Below are 22,762 nucleotides of genomic sequence, written 5' to 3' on the forward strand. Positions count from 1 at the left end.
CGACTCTCGATCCTTAACTCCGTGTGGTGAGTTCTCCAGGATTCCGCAAGGTCCGGGCTCAACTAATCTACTACCCACTCGTTGTGGGCTAGACAGTTGCCCTTATTCCTACTGTTGGATTCCACACACTCACTCCAACTCTAGCGCGTCCTAGTGCCTTAGAGAAAATTGGGGGAGGGGAGAACTTCTATTCCAAAATCCGGTATGTACAGGATATAAGGAACAATTATTTTTAGAATAATTGATGAGAAATATTGGCACCTGCATACCTTATTAGGCAAAGTAATAAAAAAGGGTAACAGTAACAATAAAAGAATATCAATCAATATCTGAAATGATGGCAAAATATGAAAATAAGAGAAAATAAGCGATATCTCAATGGATTTACGGAATTAAGAGCCTAAATTGGAAATGTAGCCGGAGATAACTCTCACGCAGCCAATGAGCATTTTTACCAATTTATTAGACGCCGTGGGAACGAGTGAGGCTGGAATTCTGGGTTGCCGCCTGAGATTCCCACGCCCGCACATGCCCGTGACCTGCTGTGCCTAACTTCTCCAACACGGAACTCCGTCAAATCTCCACCGATTGGGACGTTCTTGGTATCGTCAGAATCGTACGAATTAGGACTATTTTTGGATACCAAATTTGTACTGAGTTGTCGCGTGAATGAAAGTTGTTTTCTGATCGTGGAAGTGGGTATCCGAGCCGAGTCTGTGCGTGGGCGATTATCCCGCCTACAACGTCCGTGCCCTAACTTACTAACTGGCCACCAGAACTGAAGAGGGTAAACTCTAGTTGATTTTATTACTGGAGTGTAACCTATGTACAAGTTAAGTATATATAGTTACAGCAAGGGCGGGTCCGCAAATGGTGGAGCCGAGCGGAGCGGAGCTAACAGGGTTAGACATTAGCCAATTGAATATTACCGACGAGTCAGGTTACGGGGTTAGCGGAAAGGCAGGCGATAACCCAGAAATGGAAAGGAGGGATAGGCCCAAAGGTGGGCTTTGCAGGGCAAGCGAGTGTATTGTCCAGCGGAGGTGGGAGTGCGCTAGCGGATGTCGGAGCTGTCTGGAAGCCTTCGGGGCTCCGTACTTAGGGAGGCGTAGGTAATAAATTGAAAGGAGGGGGTGGTGACCATCAAGGGGTACCGAGGGAGTTGCGGAATACAGGAGCTCCGAGGTTAGTGGAGAAGGAGCGGGGGTAGACTGGAGGGATTGGAGGGATCGGAAGTTGATGGCCAGGGATGGATATGACAGGAATGGTGACTAACTGGCTAAAATGAAAGGAAGCAGTTGTCCAAATAGGGATGAGGGGAAAGTGTGAAAGATACATTACAAGCAGCAAAAGTGCCAGGCATGGTCTGTGGAGCTTGGACGTTGCGGAGGCGGGGTTGGAAGTGCAAGAAATGTTGGCAATGGTGTTTATGTAGATGAGGTCACCAATGTAATGGACTTAAGCTGAGGTGGAGTCAAAGTCCGAGGTTGGGGACATGATGGGATTTCGGAGCGAAGGTACGAGCGACGTCCAAGTACTGGGTATGGGACTGTGGTGGAAGGTTGTAACTTTGGTGGAGGTTGGTGGAAGAGGGTCAGAGGGAGGAGAGTGATGAGAGGAGTGGAGAGGAGGAACGGGGTCATGTCTGAAGGTGGGTATCGGAGTGGATGGAGGTAAGGTAGGACTCCGGAGGTGGTTGAGAGGAGGGTCCAGAAGTCGGTTCGGGATTGGGTATGTACAGATATGACAGATGGGAGTTAGAAGGTGATGGAAGGGAAGTGGGGCTCTGGAGTCAGCCTCGGAGTTCTGGGAGCTCGGAGCAGAGGTTGGGATTGTATGGATATGACAAAGTCCAAGGAATATTGGCAATGTGTCAGGGCACACCCTGCCTGACCCCATGCCGCATCCTGTGCCACCCTGCCCTACTCCGCTTCCCCTGCGATCACTCCCCATTCCTCCTTTTCCCTTTTCTTCTTTCTCTATTTCTGTTCCACAGTCGACTTCCCTTTTCTCTATGTATCACTACACACCTAACCCCACTCCCCCAATCACCATACCCACTGCACGCATTCCCACCTACAGAGCAGTACACCTCTGGGATCTCCCACAGAGACACCCAGGGAGGTGCGGCTGTGTGCAGAGATGATGTGGCTCCCCCCATGTGACCCTAACTGCATGTATATAATAGTGCCTGAGGTGGGAACAGAAGAAGCAGCCTTCTTCTCAACTTCCCACTTCAGGTAAGTACTGTAGCTCCTTGTCACATCCATACCAACTCTGCCTCACCTCCACTCCACTCCACCACTGTTCTGGTCCACCTCCAGTTCATCCTCCCCCTGCACCTCCGCTATACCCTCCAGTTCACCTCCACCTCCGATCTCTGGTACCTTCTCCAGTACCTCTTATCCTCATCCTACATGTTTATTAATATTTCTATCTACCCAATATTACTATGGACCTCCTAGGACCTCTGCTCACTCCGCAAAGGTTTTCCCACTTCTAGTAGCTGTTGCTAATTCCACCCTTCACCTACCCACTCCACAACGCTCGATAAGGCGATTCTCTCACAAGCTCACTGACCCGGCAAGTGGGTAAGTCCCCCTTGGGTTTTCCCCTTTGTTCCCATTTGTCCTCTATTATGTATATAAGACCTGTACTGTAGTTGATGGCACCTCAGTGCAAAATCGACGACTACTCCCCCAGAGTTCATGCCCTCTTGTTCTGAAGTTAAGGACCAGACTCCTAAAGCGTTACCATACATAGGCACAGCACTCCTCTCCAAGTCACTGAGGCCACAGTCCCTCCGCTCATTCTCTACCTCCGGCCTCCTTCTGGGGAACGGTCCAGGGACACTGCCCTCCTCGCATGTTCTTGACACTCCTCCCCTTTAATGATAACACAACTTCCCACTTCAGACTAAGTGGTCGGGGATGCTCACCCTGCAATGGGACCGCTGCTATGCATAGCTGACACCTGTCCCATTGAGTCCCTCATGCTGCCGCTTTCGGAGCTGTCCCTGACACAATGGTGTTTACGTTGTTACCAGGATAAATCCATGCACCACAAAAACACAGTTTCTACACATTTCAGCATATAGAACACACACCATACACCCCAGGCTTTCCTCCCAGTTCTCTACCCACTATAGGATGCATTTCCTACATACCCCACATTTTTCCATATTTTTCCCAGCCCAATTCCGACCTCAGAGCCCGATATCTCAGCTTCCACTGGACCGATTTGGATGAATTTAGTATCGGCGGAAAGCTACGATTTAGGTAGATTTATTGGAGCGGCGGGAGAAGGATGAGGAGTAGCGGTTTGGATTTGGTCATATTCATTTGATTCATTTTATATTACATATATTGCCTTTGATGTGGTTTTATTTCCATCACTTTCTTTTCTATTCTGTGGCCCCATGGACTATTCATTCTGGGGCGCATGGATTTTCACTTATAGTTCATAGTTATTCCTGTATGATACAGAGGACTTCCCCCCTCAGAAGGGGCCTCCCAATTTGCAGTATCTCTTTGTCTAGAAGATCAGCCACACCAGAGCACGTCCAGAGATCAGCCTAGTGACGATTGTCAAGAGTGACCAGGAGTGGGTGTTGATTTTTAGAGATTTTTGTTGATTGTCAGTAGCACCCGGACCATGGCATCTTGCCACCCCCCATCATGAAAGGTTTCTTACTTGTTTTGGGGATGGTATGTTCCATTCCCCCATTTGCCTCAGGCCTCAGTTAGTCTGTCTCGCTATATGCTTTTAGTTGCTGTATATTGATGGGGTAGAAGTAAAGGCTGATCCACCTTTTACAGCTACCCTGAGGGTTTATATACATTCTAATGCATTCTTGGCACAAATAAATAGAGAAGCTTCCATGATGCTAAATTAGTGTCATGACATAATTATCAGACAACACAACATCAATTGATGTTGTGGGCAGAATATAGACATGGGCCAGGGCCTCACACATCACCAACCCTATCCCAGTGCTAGTCCCCCACGTTTCAGACCCAAGTGCTCCTTGAGCCCAGTTACAACATGAAATGAGGTCACTAATGCAATGGACAGCCAGGGTGGAGTCAAAGTCTGAGGTTGGGACCATGATGGGATCTCAGAGCAGAGGTCAGTGTCTGAGTTTGGGGTATGGGACGGGAGCGGGAGGTCATACCTTGGTAGAGATTGGTCAGGAGAGAGTTGGGAGGAGAGGAAGGTGGGGTCAGGTCCAAAGGTAGAGATCGGAGGAGATGGGAATAGGGTAGGACTCCAGAGGTGGCAGAGAGGGGTCTGGGAGTCAGATCAGGATCAGGTATGTATGGATATGACAGACCCCATGCAGGAAATATGATTCATGCTCACTGGAGTAATCAGGTTGGCACACCAGTGGGACAACAACTTCCAGGTGCACCTTGTTCCATTGGCAAGAAACAGTCTGAAATGTGTTACTGAACTCAAGAAATATTCTTGCAGTAAGCATCTCTTCTTCAGGAACTTTTGTTTTACATTAACAGAACAAACAGAAAAGGTCAAGAGACTGGACATTTATGATGAATGTCTACTGATGAAAGTTTACACACCAAATGTAAGTACAAGTATTGGTTGAAGTCTGAATGCTGACACTGTCGAAGTCATCAACTTTCAAAGACATATATGATGCTAGTGAACAATATGGCATCAATCATGATGACATGGTCAACCGAAAGTAGATTGCAAGTTGGGCTCCTGGCTCTTCTCCGTCCAAGAAGAAGCTTTGTGAATAATGATACTTTAAAGGAAAGCAAGTGAATGAAAGACAGTATGACCACAAATAGAACTATGACCATACACCAAAGTTGTCACCAACATCACACCTACTGCAGCCTTTTTTGTGTAATTCCTTGATTGTATTTTCTTGTGTGGGTGTGAGAAAAATAACAAATTTGATTAAGTCTTGTGACATAAGAACATGAAAATGAAATAAGGGGGCAGTGCAGAGTCTGGCAAAGTGCAACGTGCAAGCACTCTAGTAACCAAATATAAAACAATGGGAAGTGGCCACAGAAATCCCAACCTGCATCCCAGCCCACACCACTCAGCACAACTGCGCTTCCTTCATTTCAACCAACTCGCCTAAACTACAGCTATCCAACGCAACAAACTGCATCCAATTTGATGGAGAATTGAGTGAGATAGCATTGAGGTGGGGAATATCTGGCACATTTTTCCTAACTTTCCAACCACATGTCACCATGGTCCCAAAATTGACACATCCTCCCAACCAGTCATACCATAAACAATTCCTATTTTTCTGAAGCCTGAGGGATGTCAAGGACCATCCATGCACCCCATTTCCCACACATGCACAATGAACATGTGTGTCACAGCCATGCATTCTGGCCCATTGTCAGGGATGGTGCAGGAGAGGCAGGGGAAGCAGCATAGCGCCCAGCGCTAGCAGCTTGGGTGGTAGTGGAGTAGCAGGGTGGTATAGTGGATAGCCCTCCCTCAGGCTTGCGTCCCTCTGTGGCTTCTTAGGCTGAAGCAGAAAATGTATTGTTATTAAGATGAAGGGCTAAACTAGGTTAGGGTACTTGCCTGAAGCAGAAAATGAGAAGAAGGTTACTTCTTTGGTTCTGCTTTGGCTCAGTTTATATACAAGTGGGAATTGGTCATGTGAGGATGCCACGTTGTTGTGGGGACAACTCTGTGCATGGTAAAAAGTCAGATTCTGCGGAATTTGCCCACCAATACACACCACATATCCGCTGACACTTCCAATGATTATTAGATCACTATCCAACACACCATACACCCATTCCTTATTTCTCTATATTTTTTCCATCATTCCCGACAGCCCCAAGCCAAATTCCCACGCCCAACCATGCTGCCAATTCCACTGCCTCTCCAAACCTCCATAACCACACATACATCCCAGCCATTTTCCTACCTGTTAGTGATGCTCTACCTTCCTTCTTCACCCACGGAGCATTTCCCAGAATGGAAACCCCATACTTGGATGGTTCAGCATGGTGTAGAGTCTCACATGGTCTTGACAGCACCTGTCAATGGCCACATCTCAAGAACTACTCCACCAATTGGGATGAATAAGGGTTCGTTGGAAAGCTAGAGACGAGGAGGTTGCTGACGGGAGGATAGGCGGGCGCTGTGGCGAAGTGTTGCGGAGTTAACCTTTACAATTCCCATTTCAGATCCGTTATCATATATTCCCCATTCATTCATATTTCTTTTATTATTTCTTTGTTCCCAATTGGATATTCCTTATTTACGGTTGCCTAATGGCCCGTTTACATTCCCGCATTCCATTCATTTCATTTCCAACTCATATAAAAAAGATAATAGCTTGTACATAACAAGTTAGTACTGAATAGACCTGTAAAGGAGTAAGAAAGAGTTACATCCAAGTGACAAAGATGCCATCCACGACCCTAACGCCCCCCTTGAGCTTGTTGCTTACGTCTAAGATCCCTCTGCTCATAACTCTCAGCCTTGACATCCAAGAGAGATGTAGGTGAGTGTTTAGTTGAGGTTCTAGCAGACCCAGTAGTGCCACAGGACCAAAACCCAGCCCCACAAACCACACCTGCACACACTACAACCCTCCCCCTCTTCTCTGTCTCGAGTCAAGGTGATTGACCCATTACAAAACTGGTGGTCCTTACAGGGGAGGGGCCCGGATGTAGCGCCTGGCAGAGGGACCCTGTCAGGGCACACCTGCCTGACCCAGCCCCACCCAGCCCCACTTCACCTGGTACCCCGCCACCCAGTCTCCTCCTACCTCCTCCCCCTTCCTCTTTCTTTCTTTCTTCATTTCACTTCCTCTTCACTTATTTCACTTTCTCTTTATTTTCTCTTTATTCTACATGGACGACCTTTCCCTGTATCAATGTACCATTGACCCACCCGCAGCGTGTGTTAGAATGGGTGGATTCGGACGACTCTGGAGCGGAATCGGAGACTTAGTGTGGAAGGACCTCGGCCTCAGCGACTCAGGTGGAGCGCTGTGCCATTGCTGGTTGTCCTGGGGGTCCCTAATTTCGGATCTAGCAGAGGGAAAGTCTCTTGGGGGAATTCAAGTCGATTTTGGACTGAGGTTACAAGTTACTAGGTACATTGTATATAAGGAGGGGTCCGGAATCAAAAGGAACAAGGGTAGGACAAAAGGAGACAAAGGGAGATGGAAAGAGGAACAACACCGAGGGTCAAGTGTTTGACTCAATGGTGTTTCCCAAAGGAGGAATGAAGGGCCAAGGCCCAAGAAGGAAGGAAGGAGGATGGGAGTCGGGAATGGCTAGCTGACTGAATAGAAGGAAGCAGCAGCCCAAATAGGAATGAGGGAGAATAGCGGAATTGAAATGGACAATGCAATAGTTGCAAGGTCCGGAGTAAGTCCGGAAAGTCCGAACTCGGAGGTTAAACTCCGGAATATTGGCAAAGGTAATTAAATGGAATGAGCTAACCAATACAATGGGTATAAGGTCAAAGTCCGAGGTCGGAGCTAAGACCAGAGGTTCCGGAGATGGAGACGCAAACAGGATTCCGGAGCGGAGGTCCGGAGTCGGGAGCATAGGTGTTGTGTACTCATCTGGAAGGTGTCGAGGTTGGGGTCGGACCCGGAATGTTCCGGAGTCGGACCGAAGGTGGTGTTGGAGCTGGAGGTGGGATAACCTCTTGGGAGTCGGCAAGGAGAAGGTGATGGAAGGGAAGTAGGGCTCCAGAGTTCGTTTCGGGGTTCCGGGAGCTTGGAGCGGAGGTCGGGATTGTATGGATATGACAGCATGCTCACGACATGCCCAGCCCGGGCGCCTCAGGCGACCCCCTGCTATGCCCAGCTCGCACGTTCACAGCGGACGCCCTTGGGATCCCCCACAGGGACACCCGGGTGACTACAGCTGTATGTGAGGATGACGTGGCACCTGTCATGTGACTCAAGCCGCATGTATATAAACATACCTGAAGTGGGAACCAAAGAAGTAGCCTTCTTCTCACCCTTTTCCACTTCAGGTAAGTAGCATAGCATTCCCCTTTTAATAATAATAACACCCTTTTCCACTTCAGTCTAAGTGGCCAGGGACTGTCTCCTGAGCCGGGCCCACCAGTATGCACACCTGCTCCGCACCCCGCGAGACTTCTAGTGTCGGGCATCTCACCTGGGCCCCCTCTACCCCGGACGCATCCCTGACAGACCCTCTTGGGGTGCGAAGTGGGCATGTGTGCTGGCAGGCCTGATGCGGGACAGCAGTCCCTGGCCACTTATACTGAAGTGGAAAAGGTGGATTGTTATTAATACCTGAAGTGGAAAAGGTGAGAAGAAGGTTACTTCTTCAGTTCCCACTTCAGGTACATTTATGTACATGCAGCTTGAGTCACATGACAGGTGCCACATCATCTTCGGAGACAGCTGTGGCCATCCAGGTGTCCCTGTGGGGGATCCTGAGAGCATCCACTGCAGGCACACATGCTGGGCACAGTGGGAAGCTGTCCAGGGTGTCTGGGCCGGACAGGTCAACAGTACATTGATACAAAGGAAAGTGGTCTGTGTAGATAGAAGGAATAAACAGGAAGAGAATGATGGGAAGGAATAATAAAGAAAAGAGAAGGAGGAGAGAAAAGGAAGAAACAAAGAAGGAGGAGGGAGGAAGGAGAGGGATGGGCAGCGGGGCAGTGGGGCAGCGGGTGAGGTGTGGCTGGGTGGGTCCAGGTGGACCCAGGTCAGGTGGGTGTGCCCTGACAGATTTCAACAGTGTTTTCACCTCTCCATTTCCCCCAACTTCCATACCCATTCCAAAACCTCATGTAGACGGACATAGCGCTCGCACATGCAGTCAGAACAACTTTTATTCGATTACAACCCAAGTTACTATATACATGCAAGATGTCTCACACATCTCATGCCATTCCCACTGCTGGCCCCGCTGGCAACCCCATCCCCACAATCCACACTACTACAGTCAGCCATATGCCCAGTGACCGCTCCAGGGAAGCCCCCAGGTTCAAGGGAACCAAGCTGAAGAAGTTTCTCCACGATTTTGAACTTCAAGCTAACTCCGTGAATCTTACCAACCACCAAAAATGCGACTACATTGTCTCCTACTGCACAGAGAAGGAAGCAAAATTTATTCGCACTCTTGACAGCCTCCAGAACAAAGATTGGGATGTGTTGAAGCAAGACCTCCTCAACTTTTACCCCACTGAACATGAAGACTGCATTTACCGCCCCAAAGATCTCAGAAAATTCGTAGAAAAGAAGCACAAGCTTAAGCACCGCAAACACTTTGATGATTACTGCAGACAGTTCTAGGTTATCACCAAATCACTTGAGCAAATGCACACACTCAATGCTGGTGACAAGGACGATTATTTCTATCGAGGGATCAAGTCCCCTGTGTTCCGCAAAAGGGTCAAGCAAGAATTGAAGGCCCACAACCGTTGGACCAACCTAACCCACACTCCCCCTATGGATCATGTCGTCACTACGGTCAAGGAGCTCTTGCAGCATGACCTGTACCATGTAGATGACTCTGATGGCAACTCAGACTCCGCAAGCGAGTATTCCCCCAAGAGTTCCCCAGAAGACAGCAATGATTCCAATGGCAACGATTCAGATAATGAGGCAACTGAGGCTGAGCCAGAACCCCCAACCTCGTCGCGTCGGAAACTAGCCAAGCCACCCAGCAAGAAGACGATGAAGAAAACCAAGTACAGAACCACTGAACCCAGCGAAGACACCAAGGCCGTCGAGGCCAAAGTGGAAGTACCCCAGAATCCGAACTTCAAATCCAACATGGAAGACCTTGAAGACCATATGAACAGGCTAACTATTGCAATGGCCTGCCTCACAGACAGGACTCGCAACACTCGGCCCCCTCATGATTGCTGCTTCATGTGCGATGGACTCGGTCATCAAGCCAAGGATTGTGCTGAGACTAAAGCCTTCATTGCTGCCGGAGTACTCAGACTCGATGCATCTAACAGACTGATCATGGCTGATGATTCTTATTTACCATGCAACCCCAATGGAGGGGGAGCAGCCCAATTAATCCGTGAATGTGCTAACATGCGTACTAGTGCTGCAACTCTAGAATGGACGCGCAACTATGAGCAAGCCCATCAAGAATTTGCTGTCTTAGGTGACAGTGAGTTTGAAGTCTTACCTGCGGAAGCATACCCAGCAGAGAGGACTGATGCAGACAAGACTAAGACATCCAGAGCCAAGCCGTACGATCGGGCCCCTAGCCCAGGGCTGCTACTTCCCATTAGGTGGACCATTCCATCTGAGGAATTGGGGATGCCACCCAACCACACATACGTTGAACTTCCTCAACCACCCGTTATCCTCAAACAGCCCCAGCCACAAGACATTCCTATGGTCAGCGCTGAACCTGTACCCCAAGACGAAGGGAAGCAGAGGGCATATCTGTTAGAACAGGCAGATTTGGACGACTCTGGAGTGGAATCGAAGACTTAGCATGGAAGGACCTCAGCCTCAGCGACTCAGGTGGAGTGCTGTGCCATTGCTGGTTGTCCTGGGGGTCCCTAATTTCGGATCTAGCAGAGGGAAAGTCTCTTGGGGGCATTTCAGGTCGATTTTGGACTGAGGTTACAAGTTACTATGTACATTGTATATAAGGAGGGGTCCGGAATCAAAAGGAGCAAGGGTACTCCAAAAGGAGACAAAGGGAGCTGAAAGGAGGGACAACACCGAGGGTCAAGGGTTTGACTCAATGGTGTTTCCCAAAGGAGGAGTGAAGGGCCAAGGCCCAAGGAGGAAGGAGGGAGGATGGGAGTGGGGAATGGCTAGCTGACTGAATAGAAAGGAAGCAGCAGCCCAAATAGGAATGAGGGAGTATAGCGGAACTGAATGGAGCAATGCAATAGTTGCAAGGTCCGATGTAAGTCCGGAAAGTCCGAACTCGGAAGTTAAACTCCGGAATATTGGCAAACGTAATTAAATGGAATGAACTAACCAATAAAATGGGTATAAGCGGAGGTGGGGTCAAAGTCCGAGGTCAGAGCTAAGACCGGAGGTTCCGGAGATGGAGATGCAAATGGGATTCCGGAGTGGAGGTCCGGAGTCAGGAGCATAGGTGTTGCATACTTGTCTGGAAGGTGTCGAGGTTGAGGTCGGACCTGGAATGTTCCAGAGTCGGACCGAAGGTGGTGTTGGAGCCGGAGGTGGGGTAACCTCTTGGAAGTCGGCAAGGAGGAGGTGACAGGAAGGGGTGATGTTCGGTCTGAGATGAGTATCGGAGCAGACGGAGATAGGGTAGGAGAAGGACAGGAGAGTGGAAGTGGCATGAGGGGTGAGGGGAGGTGTGGTGTCAGGTCCGAAGGTGAATATCGGAATGGACAGTGGTAGGGTAGGACTCTGGAAGTCAGGTTCGGAGTTCCGGGAGCCCGGAGCAGGGGTCGGGATTGTATGGATATGACAATATCCATGCCAGCCACCCATCAATACAGCTGGCTCCTCAGGAATGAGTGGCCCACGAGCTAAGGTCACCTTTGAAGAAGGCCCTGCCCCTAATGCAAAGGCACCACCTGCCAGAAGAACTGTACCCGCTTATAAGTTTGCATCCAAGCTGCAGGATAAGTTAAACACCGAGTCTGCATTTGAGCAACTCATGGCACAGAATGTGACGCTGCCGCTGGGTGGATCCTCTTTCAAGCTCAACAAGCGCATGCAGACAGCGACAAAGGTTCAGAGGATCCCATTGAATAAGAAGTCCAGTACTGCGAGTCTGCAGTACACTGCACCTGTCAACTATGCCTCAGACTGTCATATCCATCCCCAGCCATCGACTTCCGATCCCTCCGATCCCTCCGGTCTACTTCCGCTCCTTCTTCACTAACCTCAGAGCTCCTGTATTCCGCAATCCCCTTGGTACCCCTCGATGGTCACCACCCCCTCCTTTCAATTTATTACCTACGCCTCCCTAAGTACGGAGCCCCGAAGGCTTCCGGACAGCTCCGATGTCCGCTAGCACACTCCCACCTCCGCTGGACAATACACTCACTTGCCCTGCAAAGCCCACCTTCGGGCCTATCCCTCCTTTCTGTTTCTGGGTTATCGCCTGCCTTTCCGTTAACCCCGTAACCTGACTCATCGGTAATATTCAATCGGCTAATGTCTAACCCTGTTAGCTCCGCTCCACTCGGCTCCGCCATTTGCAGACCTGCCCTCGCTGTAACTATATATACTTAACTTGTACATAGGTTACACTCCAGTAATAAAATCGACTAGAGTTTACCCTCTTCAGTTCTGGTTGCCAGTTTAGTAAGTTAGGGCACGGATGTGTTACTTGGCACAGCACTCCTGGCACAAGTCGCTGAGGCCAAAGCCCTCCACCATGGAGACACTCCTTCGTCTCAACCAGGTCTCTGACACAGACGATAGCCAGCCCATCTACGAAGTTCATAACCTAGAAGCTGGTGTAGATAGTGTACTAATGCCAGTAGAGGACGAGCCAGTCCCCAGCGAGACAGTTTATGATGTTTTTGATCTAGATTCGTATTTCAATGCCAAGGATGAACCTGAGGATGATCACAAATACCCCGATTTGGATCTGCGCCTCAACAAAAACGAGGATAATTCTGAGAAACCCTTTGAAACCTTTGACCTTAAAGCATGTCTCGAGGATGAGGACCTCTTCAACTTGGCCCTCCAAGTCATGGATATCTATGACCATTTTGACGACAAGGATTCCCATCAAGTGGCACATAGCACCCCTGAACCAGTTCTGTGCCCTGATGCTGAGAAATTTGACGAGACCCTGCATGAGAGGCACGATTTGGACTCTCATTCCAGCAATGACACTCCCTGTGCACTTGACAAGGATTATGATTCTGATTGGGAGTATATCCAAAAAATCAAAAGCCGGCAGCCACCAAGGATTATTGAGACTCAAGTAGACGATCCTTCGCCACTCACGCAAGATCCTAGCTCTAGCCAGGTGGTATTTGAGAGCTTTGGCCTTGAGTCCCAAGGCAATGACAGTAGTAGCACTTGGTCCATCGGCACAGTTGACCAAGCCAAGAATTACTATCGGCAGCTCTTGGAATCTGAGCACATACGCGAATTTGGGCACCCTTATCTTGGCGCCAGTACTACATCTAAGAAACCCTCATTTTTGGCTATGGTAACCGCCAAGATTCAAGGACAGATTAGCAACCACCCATGCAATATGCTAATTGACACCAGCAGCGAGCTCAACATCATGACAAGCGAGCAAGCTTATGCTCTAGAACTCCCAGTCGACCCTACTGGCGCCATGTGGACTCTTTGTGGTGTATCTGGACACCAAGTCACCTTAGAAGGTCTATGTAGAGACATACCCATTACCATCAGGGGAATTGAAGTTACCCATAACTTCTTTCTTACATGAGATACCCCTCATGGAAAGGATATGATACTAGGTCAACCGTGGCTCTTCAGCCACTCTACTAAGATCGAGTATATGCACAATGTAGGGATGGTAATTCAAGTCTGGAATGAGGGAAACCGAGTAGCAGAGCATCCGTCCACATCAAACTTCTGATTATGAGTGCCCCGTGAAATGTTTATCCTGTTCAAGCTCGTTGTTATGCGAGAGCTGCCACCACCACATACGACATTAGTACTGTGAGATCTGGGTCAGATCCCCAGACATCAGAGTCACCACAATTCCCAAGCTGCATTCCTTCGACATTCACCACACCACAGACAGAACTTAAAGAGCTAAGGCCTGATGGCCTCGATCATGTACTAGTGGACTGTAACATGGAAGATCTAGAAGTCCTTAGGATACCTTCCAAGGCACCCAGATTCACGAATTATATTGGCATAGTCAAGGGACCGGGCTTGGACTCAGCTAAGGAAACATTGACTGAGATGGAATGCTTTCCATTCCCCATGCACGATTCTGGTCTCGTATACACCTCAAATTGCCCTGAGCTGGCAACCTGAGTGACATCCTTGACTGCACTACCAGAGCAAAAGCTTAAAGAGCCAAGGCCTGACAGCCTTGACTATGTTCTAGAAGGACGGGAAGCAGCCCATGCTGAGGATTCAAGAGCTGCTGCAGGTCCCTTGGCACTGTCTGGTCTGAATTCCATGGGAATTGTCGAGCACGTTGGTACCGCTAAGGGATTGGCTGCAGCACAAGATTTCCCATGCATGCATCATGAGCCCATTGTTGCAGAGTCATCGCCTGTGATCGCTCAGAACTCAGAGACTGGATGCACCATTGTCAAGCCTGAATCAACGGAGGCAGCGATGATAGCTCGCATTGCGCCGAAGTCTTTCACTGGACTTGAAATCTGTCTCCTGGTTAACATCTTGACTGCTAAAGAGAAGCCCATTGTCCATGCCGAAGTCATTGAAGTCACACACCTGCCAGAAAGCCACAAACGCTCCAGTGGGAGCCATGAGGATTATTTATGCCAATCCCAAGAGCTTAGCTCCAACAGTTATGACAATCAGGTTGAGAATTCAGATTTGGAATTCCCTCCAAGCCAGCTGCGATGGTTCAGACTGCATATGGTAGACAAGAGGCTTTGCAGTGGCGCCCTTGTGTTGCAAGAATTAGATGGGATGGTCCTCAAACATCCAGTGGCATGGAAACGAGCCAATTCATGCCATCTTAGAAATAGCGAAGAGCCAATAATCTGAGAACCCATTAAGTCTTCCACAGGTTATGAGGAACCAGACAATGAGGCAAATTGTGCATCCTACACCACTAAGTCTAGGCACCTGACGCCACCCAAGCCCTGGGAACTCGAGGGCAAGAAGCTAGCTGAGTATTGGCAGGAGAAATACGAGCGCATGCATGCCAGAGCTGAGAATCCAGACCTAAGGTTCCAACACAAACATGAATTTGAGAAGTTCATTGATGAGGACATGCAATTTTGGGATTTCCACCATGCCACTCAGCTTAAGGAAGATGGTGACCTGAAGACTTTCCCCCCTGACCTGTTTTGTTGGCTACCCTGGGGTGGGAAGGGCTCTTATATTCTTCAAAATTCTTATTCCATGTGAAGTGATCCTGAGCATAAGTTAGAAGTCAAGTTATTATTGGGTGGGCCGACTATTGAGGTTATACACTCAAACAAAAGCCCCATGCTTGTTGCCACTCCTGCCACTGAGACCAGCGGCCCAACTAATGACAAAACCCCCTTGAAAATAACACAATGCGAGATCAACTACTACCCCCTGCCTCCCTTTGAGTGCTCCATGGGCTACAGAAACCCAAATGCGCCACACACACATTGCTGTAGGAATCGAGAACACTATTGATGCTGCCCACCAGAACCTAGCTGTGAAAAACTTCAAGAAGGTAGACACACCTTCCGACAATCCCCCATCCAGCAGCAAGAGACAGATAGTGAGCGTGCTATATGTGAGCTCCAAGCCAAGTTAGACCAGTCCATGGTGCTAGTAGACAACAAGACAGCACCTAGAAGAATGGCGTTGCCATTCCTAGGGTCAACTCCCATGGTGCCACCTGTCCAGAAGGTTGCACCACCTGCTGATAGTCTCACTAGACCAAGTGAGATGCCCGTAGCCATAGTACCAGTGCCAAAGATTCCACTTGCAAGGGATTTCATGGAGAAGGTCATCAAGACTGATGAGCGGACCCGTTGGGTTAGGGACATAGACAAAGACTCCATCAAGAAGTTCTTTGGTGCTGCACCCGAATTCCAACCACCTGCTGTGATCCCCAGAGACCCCAATGATGCACCTGCTAACATCAAGCCAGTACCTCAGTCTCCCAGCCCCATGGATGAAAACCCTAAGGGGGAGTGAGATGTTGAAGAGAAAGCATGGGACCATACTGAAGAGGATCCTGCCTCAAGGAAGGTCGGATGTGTATCTGGATGGTCCGCAAGGTGCGCAAAGTCATCTGGGCTTGTAAGGTCGGAGGGGTGGGACTTCAGCTTCAGCGACTCAGGTGGAGCGCTGCGCTTTGTTCTTACGTTGTTGTCCCAATTTCAGACAGGAGCCTTACAAAGAGACAAGGGGGGAAATCCAAGTCGATATATGAACTCAGGTACATCCGGTGTAACCTACATGCATTATAAGCACAACTAACTAAATAGGACCAGCCTGGAAGGAGTGGCAGATCAAGCATGATATTATGAATGAAGACATAGACAAATGGTTAATATTGGCAAACTTGGTCAACAAAAGGCAAGCAAGAAACAACGAGTGGCAAAGGAGGAACAATAGTCTGCAAGCGAACAAAAGAGAAAAGGCCATCCAGCCATCTAGCAAGCCATCTGGCTGGTGGGTGGATGGATGGACGGATGATGATGGTAGCAGGTGGGATGGGCCAAGTGGCACTAGGATGCATTGACGGAAGTGACGGATATGCCGGGTTGTGACAGTACCCAGCTGTCCACCCCTCCTCACCTCCTCCCTCTTTTCCTTTCCCTCTCCTCATTCCTGCTTCCTCACTTTCTTCCCATTTTACTTCCTCTTTATTTTCTCTTTATTTTACATGGACGACCTTTCTTTGTACCAATGTACCATTGACCCATTTGCAGCATGCTGTAACCGGGCAAGAGAGCTGCCCAGGCAAGAGAGTAGGGACCTGGGGGTAGTGTCTGAGTAGGGTCAGAAAGGGGGAAAGGATGGTTGGTGGTGACAGTGCTGATACTGCGCTGTGGTCCAGGTGCTAGACAATCAATCAATAAAATCTCACTAAATCTGTACTCACTCCTGGTCCTTCTTGGACAGTCGTCAGGAGGCTTCTTTAACGTATGGAGGGATCGCTCAACACCACATTCTTTGTAGCACAGAAGAGGGGTCCAACAACTGTAAGTACAATGCAAACTGGGTGTATATATAGAAAAAAAGAGAAATCAGAACAAAAAACAAGGAAAATAGCCGATTGATGGTGGCAATGGAAACAGGAAGAATGTTGAGAACTCGGCCAAGAAACAATAAGGTAACAATAAAATCAATAATTGAGGCCCATAAGGTCAATATCAACCATTAATCTCGCCTCTCCACCGCGTATCTGCCCCCCTAACTCCCGTCCTGTCATTTCATCCTCTTCTCCTGATCCGTCGCTGTCCATCAAGCTCAAAGTCATGTGAATTGGTAGAGATTTGGGGAAGATATGGGGAAAATGGTAGATAACCATGGATTTTGGGGAAGTGGCAATATGAGTCTTGCAAAAAAAGCATGGAAAAAATTGGAAAAAATGTTAAAATGTGTCGTGGGCGTTGGGATTGTGTTGTATGCTTGAGGGTGCTCGTTGGAGCCTCGAAAAACGCATTTCTGGCCTTGTTTGTGTGGTACTTGCTGTGCCCTCCTACAGCGCCCACAACACACCTGGCCCAGGCACCTCAGGCAACTTCCTGCTGTGCCCAGCATGCATGCTTGCACTGGATGCCCTCAGGATCTCCCATGGAGACACCTGGGTGGTTACAGCTGTGTGCAAGGGTGACATGGCATCCATCATGTGACCCAAGCCGCATGTATATAAACATACCTGAAGTGGGAACCGAAGAAGTAGCCTTCTTCTCATCTTTCCACTTCAGTCTAAGTGGCCAGGGACCATTGTCCCACATCAGGCCTGTCAGTATGCATGCCTGATCCACCCCTGTCAGGGCACACCCACCTGACCTGGCTCCACCCACCCTCACCCAGTATCCCACTTATCTCTATTCCCCACCCTCCATCACCATTCTCCATTTCTCATTCTTCTTTCCTTTTATTCACAGATGACCTTTCTCCATTCTATGTATCATTGACCCACCCATGATGTGTGCATGACACACCCAGCCCTGGATGACCTGGATGGCTTCACAGTGCAACCCAGCACATGTGCGTGCAGCACACACCCTCAGGATCCCCCATGGGGACACCCAGGTGACTGCAGCTGTATGCAGAGTGATGTGGCAACCTCATGTGACCCAAGCCGCATGTACATAAATGTACCTGGAGTGGGAACCAAAGAAGTAACCTTCTTCTCACTATTCCCACTTCAGTCTAAGTGGCCAGGGACCATCATCCACATCGGGCCCATCAGTATGCATGCCCACTCCACACCCCGTGAAGGCCCCAGTGCTGGGCATTACATCTGGGCCCCAACCCTGGACACATCCCTGACAGCCCCCTGCCAGGCTCTCAGTGCCGGACGCTACACCCGGGCCTCCTCGACCCTGGATGAGTCCCTGACACTAACTGCCATGTGAGACGGACTTGAAAACGTTGACAAGGTGGGTGATGTGGCTAAGGGAAGAGGATCTGGGGTATGAGACCAGTTTCACAGCATAAAATGGCTAGTTAGGTTTAGCGATGAAGAGGATGGGGTCTGGTAGCCTTTCAAGTGGTGATGGGAGCTGGTCGATGCTATGGAGGATGAGTGGGCATGGGCTATTGATGAACCTGCCTGTGTGGCATCTCCAAACTCATGGCCATGAAGGCTATCACCCATCCCATCAGGGCCTGTGTGATACATGATGTGAAATGGAGGATGATGGCTGAGGTGGTGTGGAGTTGTGGCTCCGGGATGTCCCTTTGCTTGTGACAGTGTGCAGGCATGGCTTGTAACATGTGATCAGTCATAATTACCTACCACCTGGGGAGCATGAACTAAATGAGAAATGCAAGGTATTTACATGAAAGGTATATATTTGCATGGGAAAAGAGTGTGAATGGGGAACCAAGGGTGTGAAGCGGTTGTGAAATCAAGTACTAGATGAGAACCGACCTATCGCCAGACAGATAAGCATCTTGAGTGTGTTGTACTTCATCCTTCGCATGCCTTATAATGCATACACAGGTCATGAAGGGGGGTTTAGGCTCAAGGAGTTCACTGAGTACTTTGGGGCTGAGATAATTGGTATCAGTCAAATCATAGATGGTGCAAAAGCCATGTGATGCAAACTGCTCTTTGTACTTCATCACGAGGTGAGATTTTGGTGGCAATTCTTCTTCATCAAGCACTTCAAGGAGTCTTTCAATTGACACGTAGCGTAAATTTGGCACTATAAACAGAAGCAACAGTGAGCAACACATGAGATCATCCTAAAATGCGAACTGACGGATTGGAATTGCACCAGGATTTACACCTGCATCGTGACTTGCATATGCCTGAGGCATGGCAGTATTGAATGGCGCAAATCCTGTGGGATATGGCCACATGGCACCTGGAATTGGTGGTGGAGGATAACCAGATGTTGCACCAGGTGTTTGTTTAGACTTGCTGGGTTTGGGCGGATGAGTATCATTCTCACTTGAAAGTTTGAGCAAGTCAGGAGGAACTGAGAGGGTTGCACAGTGCAATTCCTATGTAGTCATAAGTTTTACATAGCAAGCAAACCAATATCAGACTTACAATGGAAATTGCCCACAAAGTGAGCTCTGCAATGGTCAAGTGCCAATGAATCCCATCAGGCTGGACAAAACAGGATTCCCCTCCATGTTGATTACAGTTGCCATATTTATTTGTGAGTTGCCGCATATACATTGCTGATGTGGACCCAACCAAGTCTGGACCAGCACTATTATTGAGCTTAGCACAATGTCAGGGGATGACTCCCAGGTCCCCATGACCCTCCCCTATGGTCCACAGCCCTATGGTGTAACCAGCCCTATCCAGGGCACAACCTACTGTGGGTAAGAAGATGGAATAAGATAGAAAGGCAAGTAAGATACACTTGCCTACTGTGGGTAAGAAAGTGAGAAGAAGGTTAACTTCTCACTTTCCCACAGTGGCCCACTATGGTGAAAACTTCTGGGGGTACCCGGAAGTCGCATGAGAAATGGGAACCGGGCCCAGAGCATGCGGCACGCAGAGCATGCAGCACGTGGAGCATGCGGGGCAGAGCACACATGCAGGTCTGGGTCCGGGCTAGTCAGGGTGTGTGCCCTGACACACAAGAAGTTTTTGAGGCAGTTTTTGGTTTTGTGATGGTCTTATAAAATCGTTAGCATTAGCATTATGAGATTCTTGAACATCTATCTACTCTCACACCTTTTTTTCAGCCTTATTTTGCCTGTCCTTGATCAATACTTTCAACACCTTTGGAGGCTTCATCTTGGATGCCTTTTTCTGGAGGACCACCCATTTCTCGCATTCCGAGACTATTTCTTGTTGCATTTCAGAATACTTGTCCAGTGTCTCAAGGCTGTGTGCCATCTCTCCCACTCTTGCAGTGCTGAGCCTATTAGCCCAAGCGTAGCCAGGTCTCATGGCAGCCCATTGTCGTGGCAATCTGATCCTGGAATGTCCCCCATGACATAGATATGGGTAGTCAAAGAAGTTTGATGACATCATTAGTCTCAACTTTGAAGTCTATAATGTAGTCTATAGGAGTAGGTAAACACAAATGACACCAGTCTCAGCGGGGTGAGGAATGAGAGTTGGCACTCACCTTCAACTGCCTCCTCTTGGACTAGCACTGGAGCATCGTCTGCACCCAGTGCACCAGTGATCTCAGATTCATCACTAGACAGATCTTCAAGTTCATTCATCATCGCATAGTCGGAGTCAGGAATGACTGTGGAAACTTTTGCTGCAACTTGCAGCTTTTTGTTCTTGTGCTTGACATTTATAATTTCTTTTGGGTTAACTGTGCCCAAAGTGGCAGGACCACTGGGTGCCTTGGGCATTTCTTGAATTATTCACGCATTATTGTGTACTCTGGAATGCTGATCTGCTCTGTTTGGTCAGCCTCAATTGCCTTGGCTTTAGTGTGCAACTTTCTGGTCTTCCTCATGACAGGAGGGTCAGTGGCAGAGGTGAGAATAGGAGAAATGGGGGCAAGAATGGGGAAAACAAGGGCAGGAACTGAGGAAACAACCTGGGGCTCACTTGGTTCCTCTGGTTCCTCAACTGCCAGGCCCACAGGAAGGGGGTTGACGATCTCAGGCGGTGGCATTTCTGAAGCCACTTTTTGATGCCTACCACATTGTTTCTGATTCACCATGGGCTTAGCCACAGTCACTACTGCATGAGTGGCGGTGGGATCAGATTCGCTCAGTGGTGGCACATCCACTGCCTGTCGCATTCCTCTTGTTGTGACCATGTGGACATGTAGATGGGAGTAAGAAGAGAGGTGGAACTGTACAGTTGTGAGAATCCGAACTCAGATGATTTACCAATTTGTCGTGCATTTTGGTGGCTGTACTTCAGACTCATCCCCAGTGCTAATGTCATGTCCATTGCCTCCATAATCTAATATTAATGTTGTGATATCAGAAAGCTCTAAATAAAGGACATGTGCACACAACGTTGCACTCAAATCACAATACTATTCCATCATTCATGTGCAAATTGGCAAGAAAAAAATCTTCTCATATTGCTGCACCATCCGAACAATCATGAAGCGCTACTCAGACGCTTTCCAATGCATGTTGAATTGCCAAAAACCAAATTTCACAAAATCGGTATTGTTAGAAAGCTATGGATGAGGAGAGTCGAATGGAATAAAGGGACGGAGTTTTGACGCAGTGTTTGGAGTGGTATGAGGAAGTTTGTGTTTTTCTTTTCATTTTCTTTTGTTGTTTGGAATTTTATTCTAAGCCAACAGCAGCCGAACCTTACCGCCGTTGTTGGTGGAGGCTTAGCTCAGCCAAACCCATATATTTTGGACTCTTTTCATAAGTTGTATGTCTGGTGTATAGGTATATGTATGTAGTGATTGAAACGGAATAGACGATTCCCCCTCTCCCTCCATTTTTGAAGTCTGTGAACTTAGTGTGTTGTGAGCAGCCACTCGACTGGTAAGGGCAACAGAGGCCCTTAGGGAAATCCACTATGACAAGAAATTGAAGATTACTTAGTGTTACCTCGAGTTTTCCCCTACAGTGTAGGCAAGTTATTCACAGCACCTCCATAGCGCAAAATTTTACTATTCAACTTGGCATCAGATTAAAATCCTACTATGAAACCAATGTATTCTACAATTTTCTAGAGGGTTTTCAAAAAATTGACCAGCGGACATTATTTTTTTGACCAGAATTTCCCTTCCCAGAAGGTACTCAAGTGTGCTCACTCAAAGAGAGTTGTTTTGATGCATCTGGGTACTTCCCAACTGCTCAGCTTGTATGCCAGTTAGACCTTTTCTATACAGCAATGAACAATCAAAAGGTACTATGATGACAGCTTACTCATGCATCCATATAACACCCAGTTTATTTGGAAGAAACAGCAGGTTGAGACATGATTGTAGGAGTCTAAAACCAGATTTTCCACAGTTTTGAACTTCCCACTTAGGGGCAGGCATTTTCAGGGTGGTTGGCAGCACATGATTTTCACATATGTATGTATCATAATGCACAATACTGCCTTCCTTTCTCAATTTCTTATGCTAAAACAGCAATGTAGCTTTGTTAATGGCATATCAGATGCATGCTCTATGGCACATGTGAATTTTTACAGGGTTTCCACCTTATTAGGGCACAGTTTCCTAATTAGGATGGCATAGGTGGACATTGCTTTGGAGGAAAATTTTTCATTACCCTAAATTATGAAAAAGTGGTCTGATAGACCAATAGAATGTACATTTGTGATGCTTTTCTGATAGTTGGAATGTTGTTTAGACTCAAATTGTGAGCCATGAAAGGGAAATCCTTCTGGAAGCAAATGAGGTGTCAAAAATAACCTGCCTACACTGTAGGTCGTTCAACAACTAGGAGAGGGGGAGTGGAGAAGTGGTGGGGAGTGGTTAGATGGCGACAGGCGGCGAACGGAGTGTGTGGGGAGTGTTCAGGCATGGGAGAAGGTCAGGGAGGAGGTCGTCTGACTCCGGGGAACACCGGGTCATGACA

At 48.3% G+C, this 22,762-nt stretch overlaps 3 protein-coding genes across 3 annotated transcripts; 1 reads left to right on the forward strand and 2 right to left on the reverse strand.

Moving 5' to 3' along the window:
* Window positions 1–12,347: 12,347 nt before the first annotated feature.
* EI90DRAFT_3116206 (uncharacterized protein) lies at window positions 12,348–15,781 on the forward strand (the record flags this gene model as incomplete). Its single annotated transcript, XM_039062870.1, has 4 exons — window positions 12,348–13,314; window positions 13,968–14,587; window positions 14,660–14,921; window positions 15,285–15,781. The coding sequence occupies 4 exons, from the start codon at window positions 12,348–12,350 to the stop codon at window positions 15,779–15,781; spliced, it is 2,346 nt and encodes a 781-aa protein (XP_038922908.1).
* A 2,901-nt stretch (window positions 15,782–18,682) lies between these two features.
* On the reverse strand, window positions 18,683–19,824 carry EI90DRAFT_3011774 (uncharacterized protein; the record flags this gene model as incomplete). The annotated part of the gene is made up of 4 exons (XM_039056507.1): window positions 18,683–18,975; window positions 19,033–19,276; window positions 19,326–19,385; window positions 19,693–19,824. 4 exons carry the CDS (start codon window positions 19,822–19,824, stop codon window positions 18,683–18,685), a joined length of 729 nt encoding a protein of 242 aa, XP_038922909.1.
* Window positions 19,825–20,244: 420 nt separating this feature from the next.
* On the reverse strand, window positions 20,245–21,018 carry EI90DRAFT_3011775 (uncharacterized protein; the record flags this gene model as incomplete). Its single annotated transcript, XM_039056508.1, has 3 exons — window positions 20,245–20,285; window positions 20,365–20,585; window positions 20,633–21,018. The coding sequence occupies 3 exons, from the start codon at window positions 21,016–21,018 to the stop codon at window positions 20,245–20,247; spliced, it is 648 nt and encodes a 215-aa protein (XP_038922910.1).
* Window positions 21,019–22,762: the final 1,744 nt, after the last annotated feature.

This window comes from Cantharellus anzutake (assembly GCF_015039405.1).
Source record: "Cantharellus anzutake strain C23 chromosome Unknown EI90scaffold_3, whole genome shotgun sequence".
NCBI classification, from domain to species: domain Eukaryota; kingdom Fungi; phylum Basidiomycota; class Agaricomycetes; order Cantharellales; family Hydnaceae; genus Cantharellus; species Cantharellus anzutake.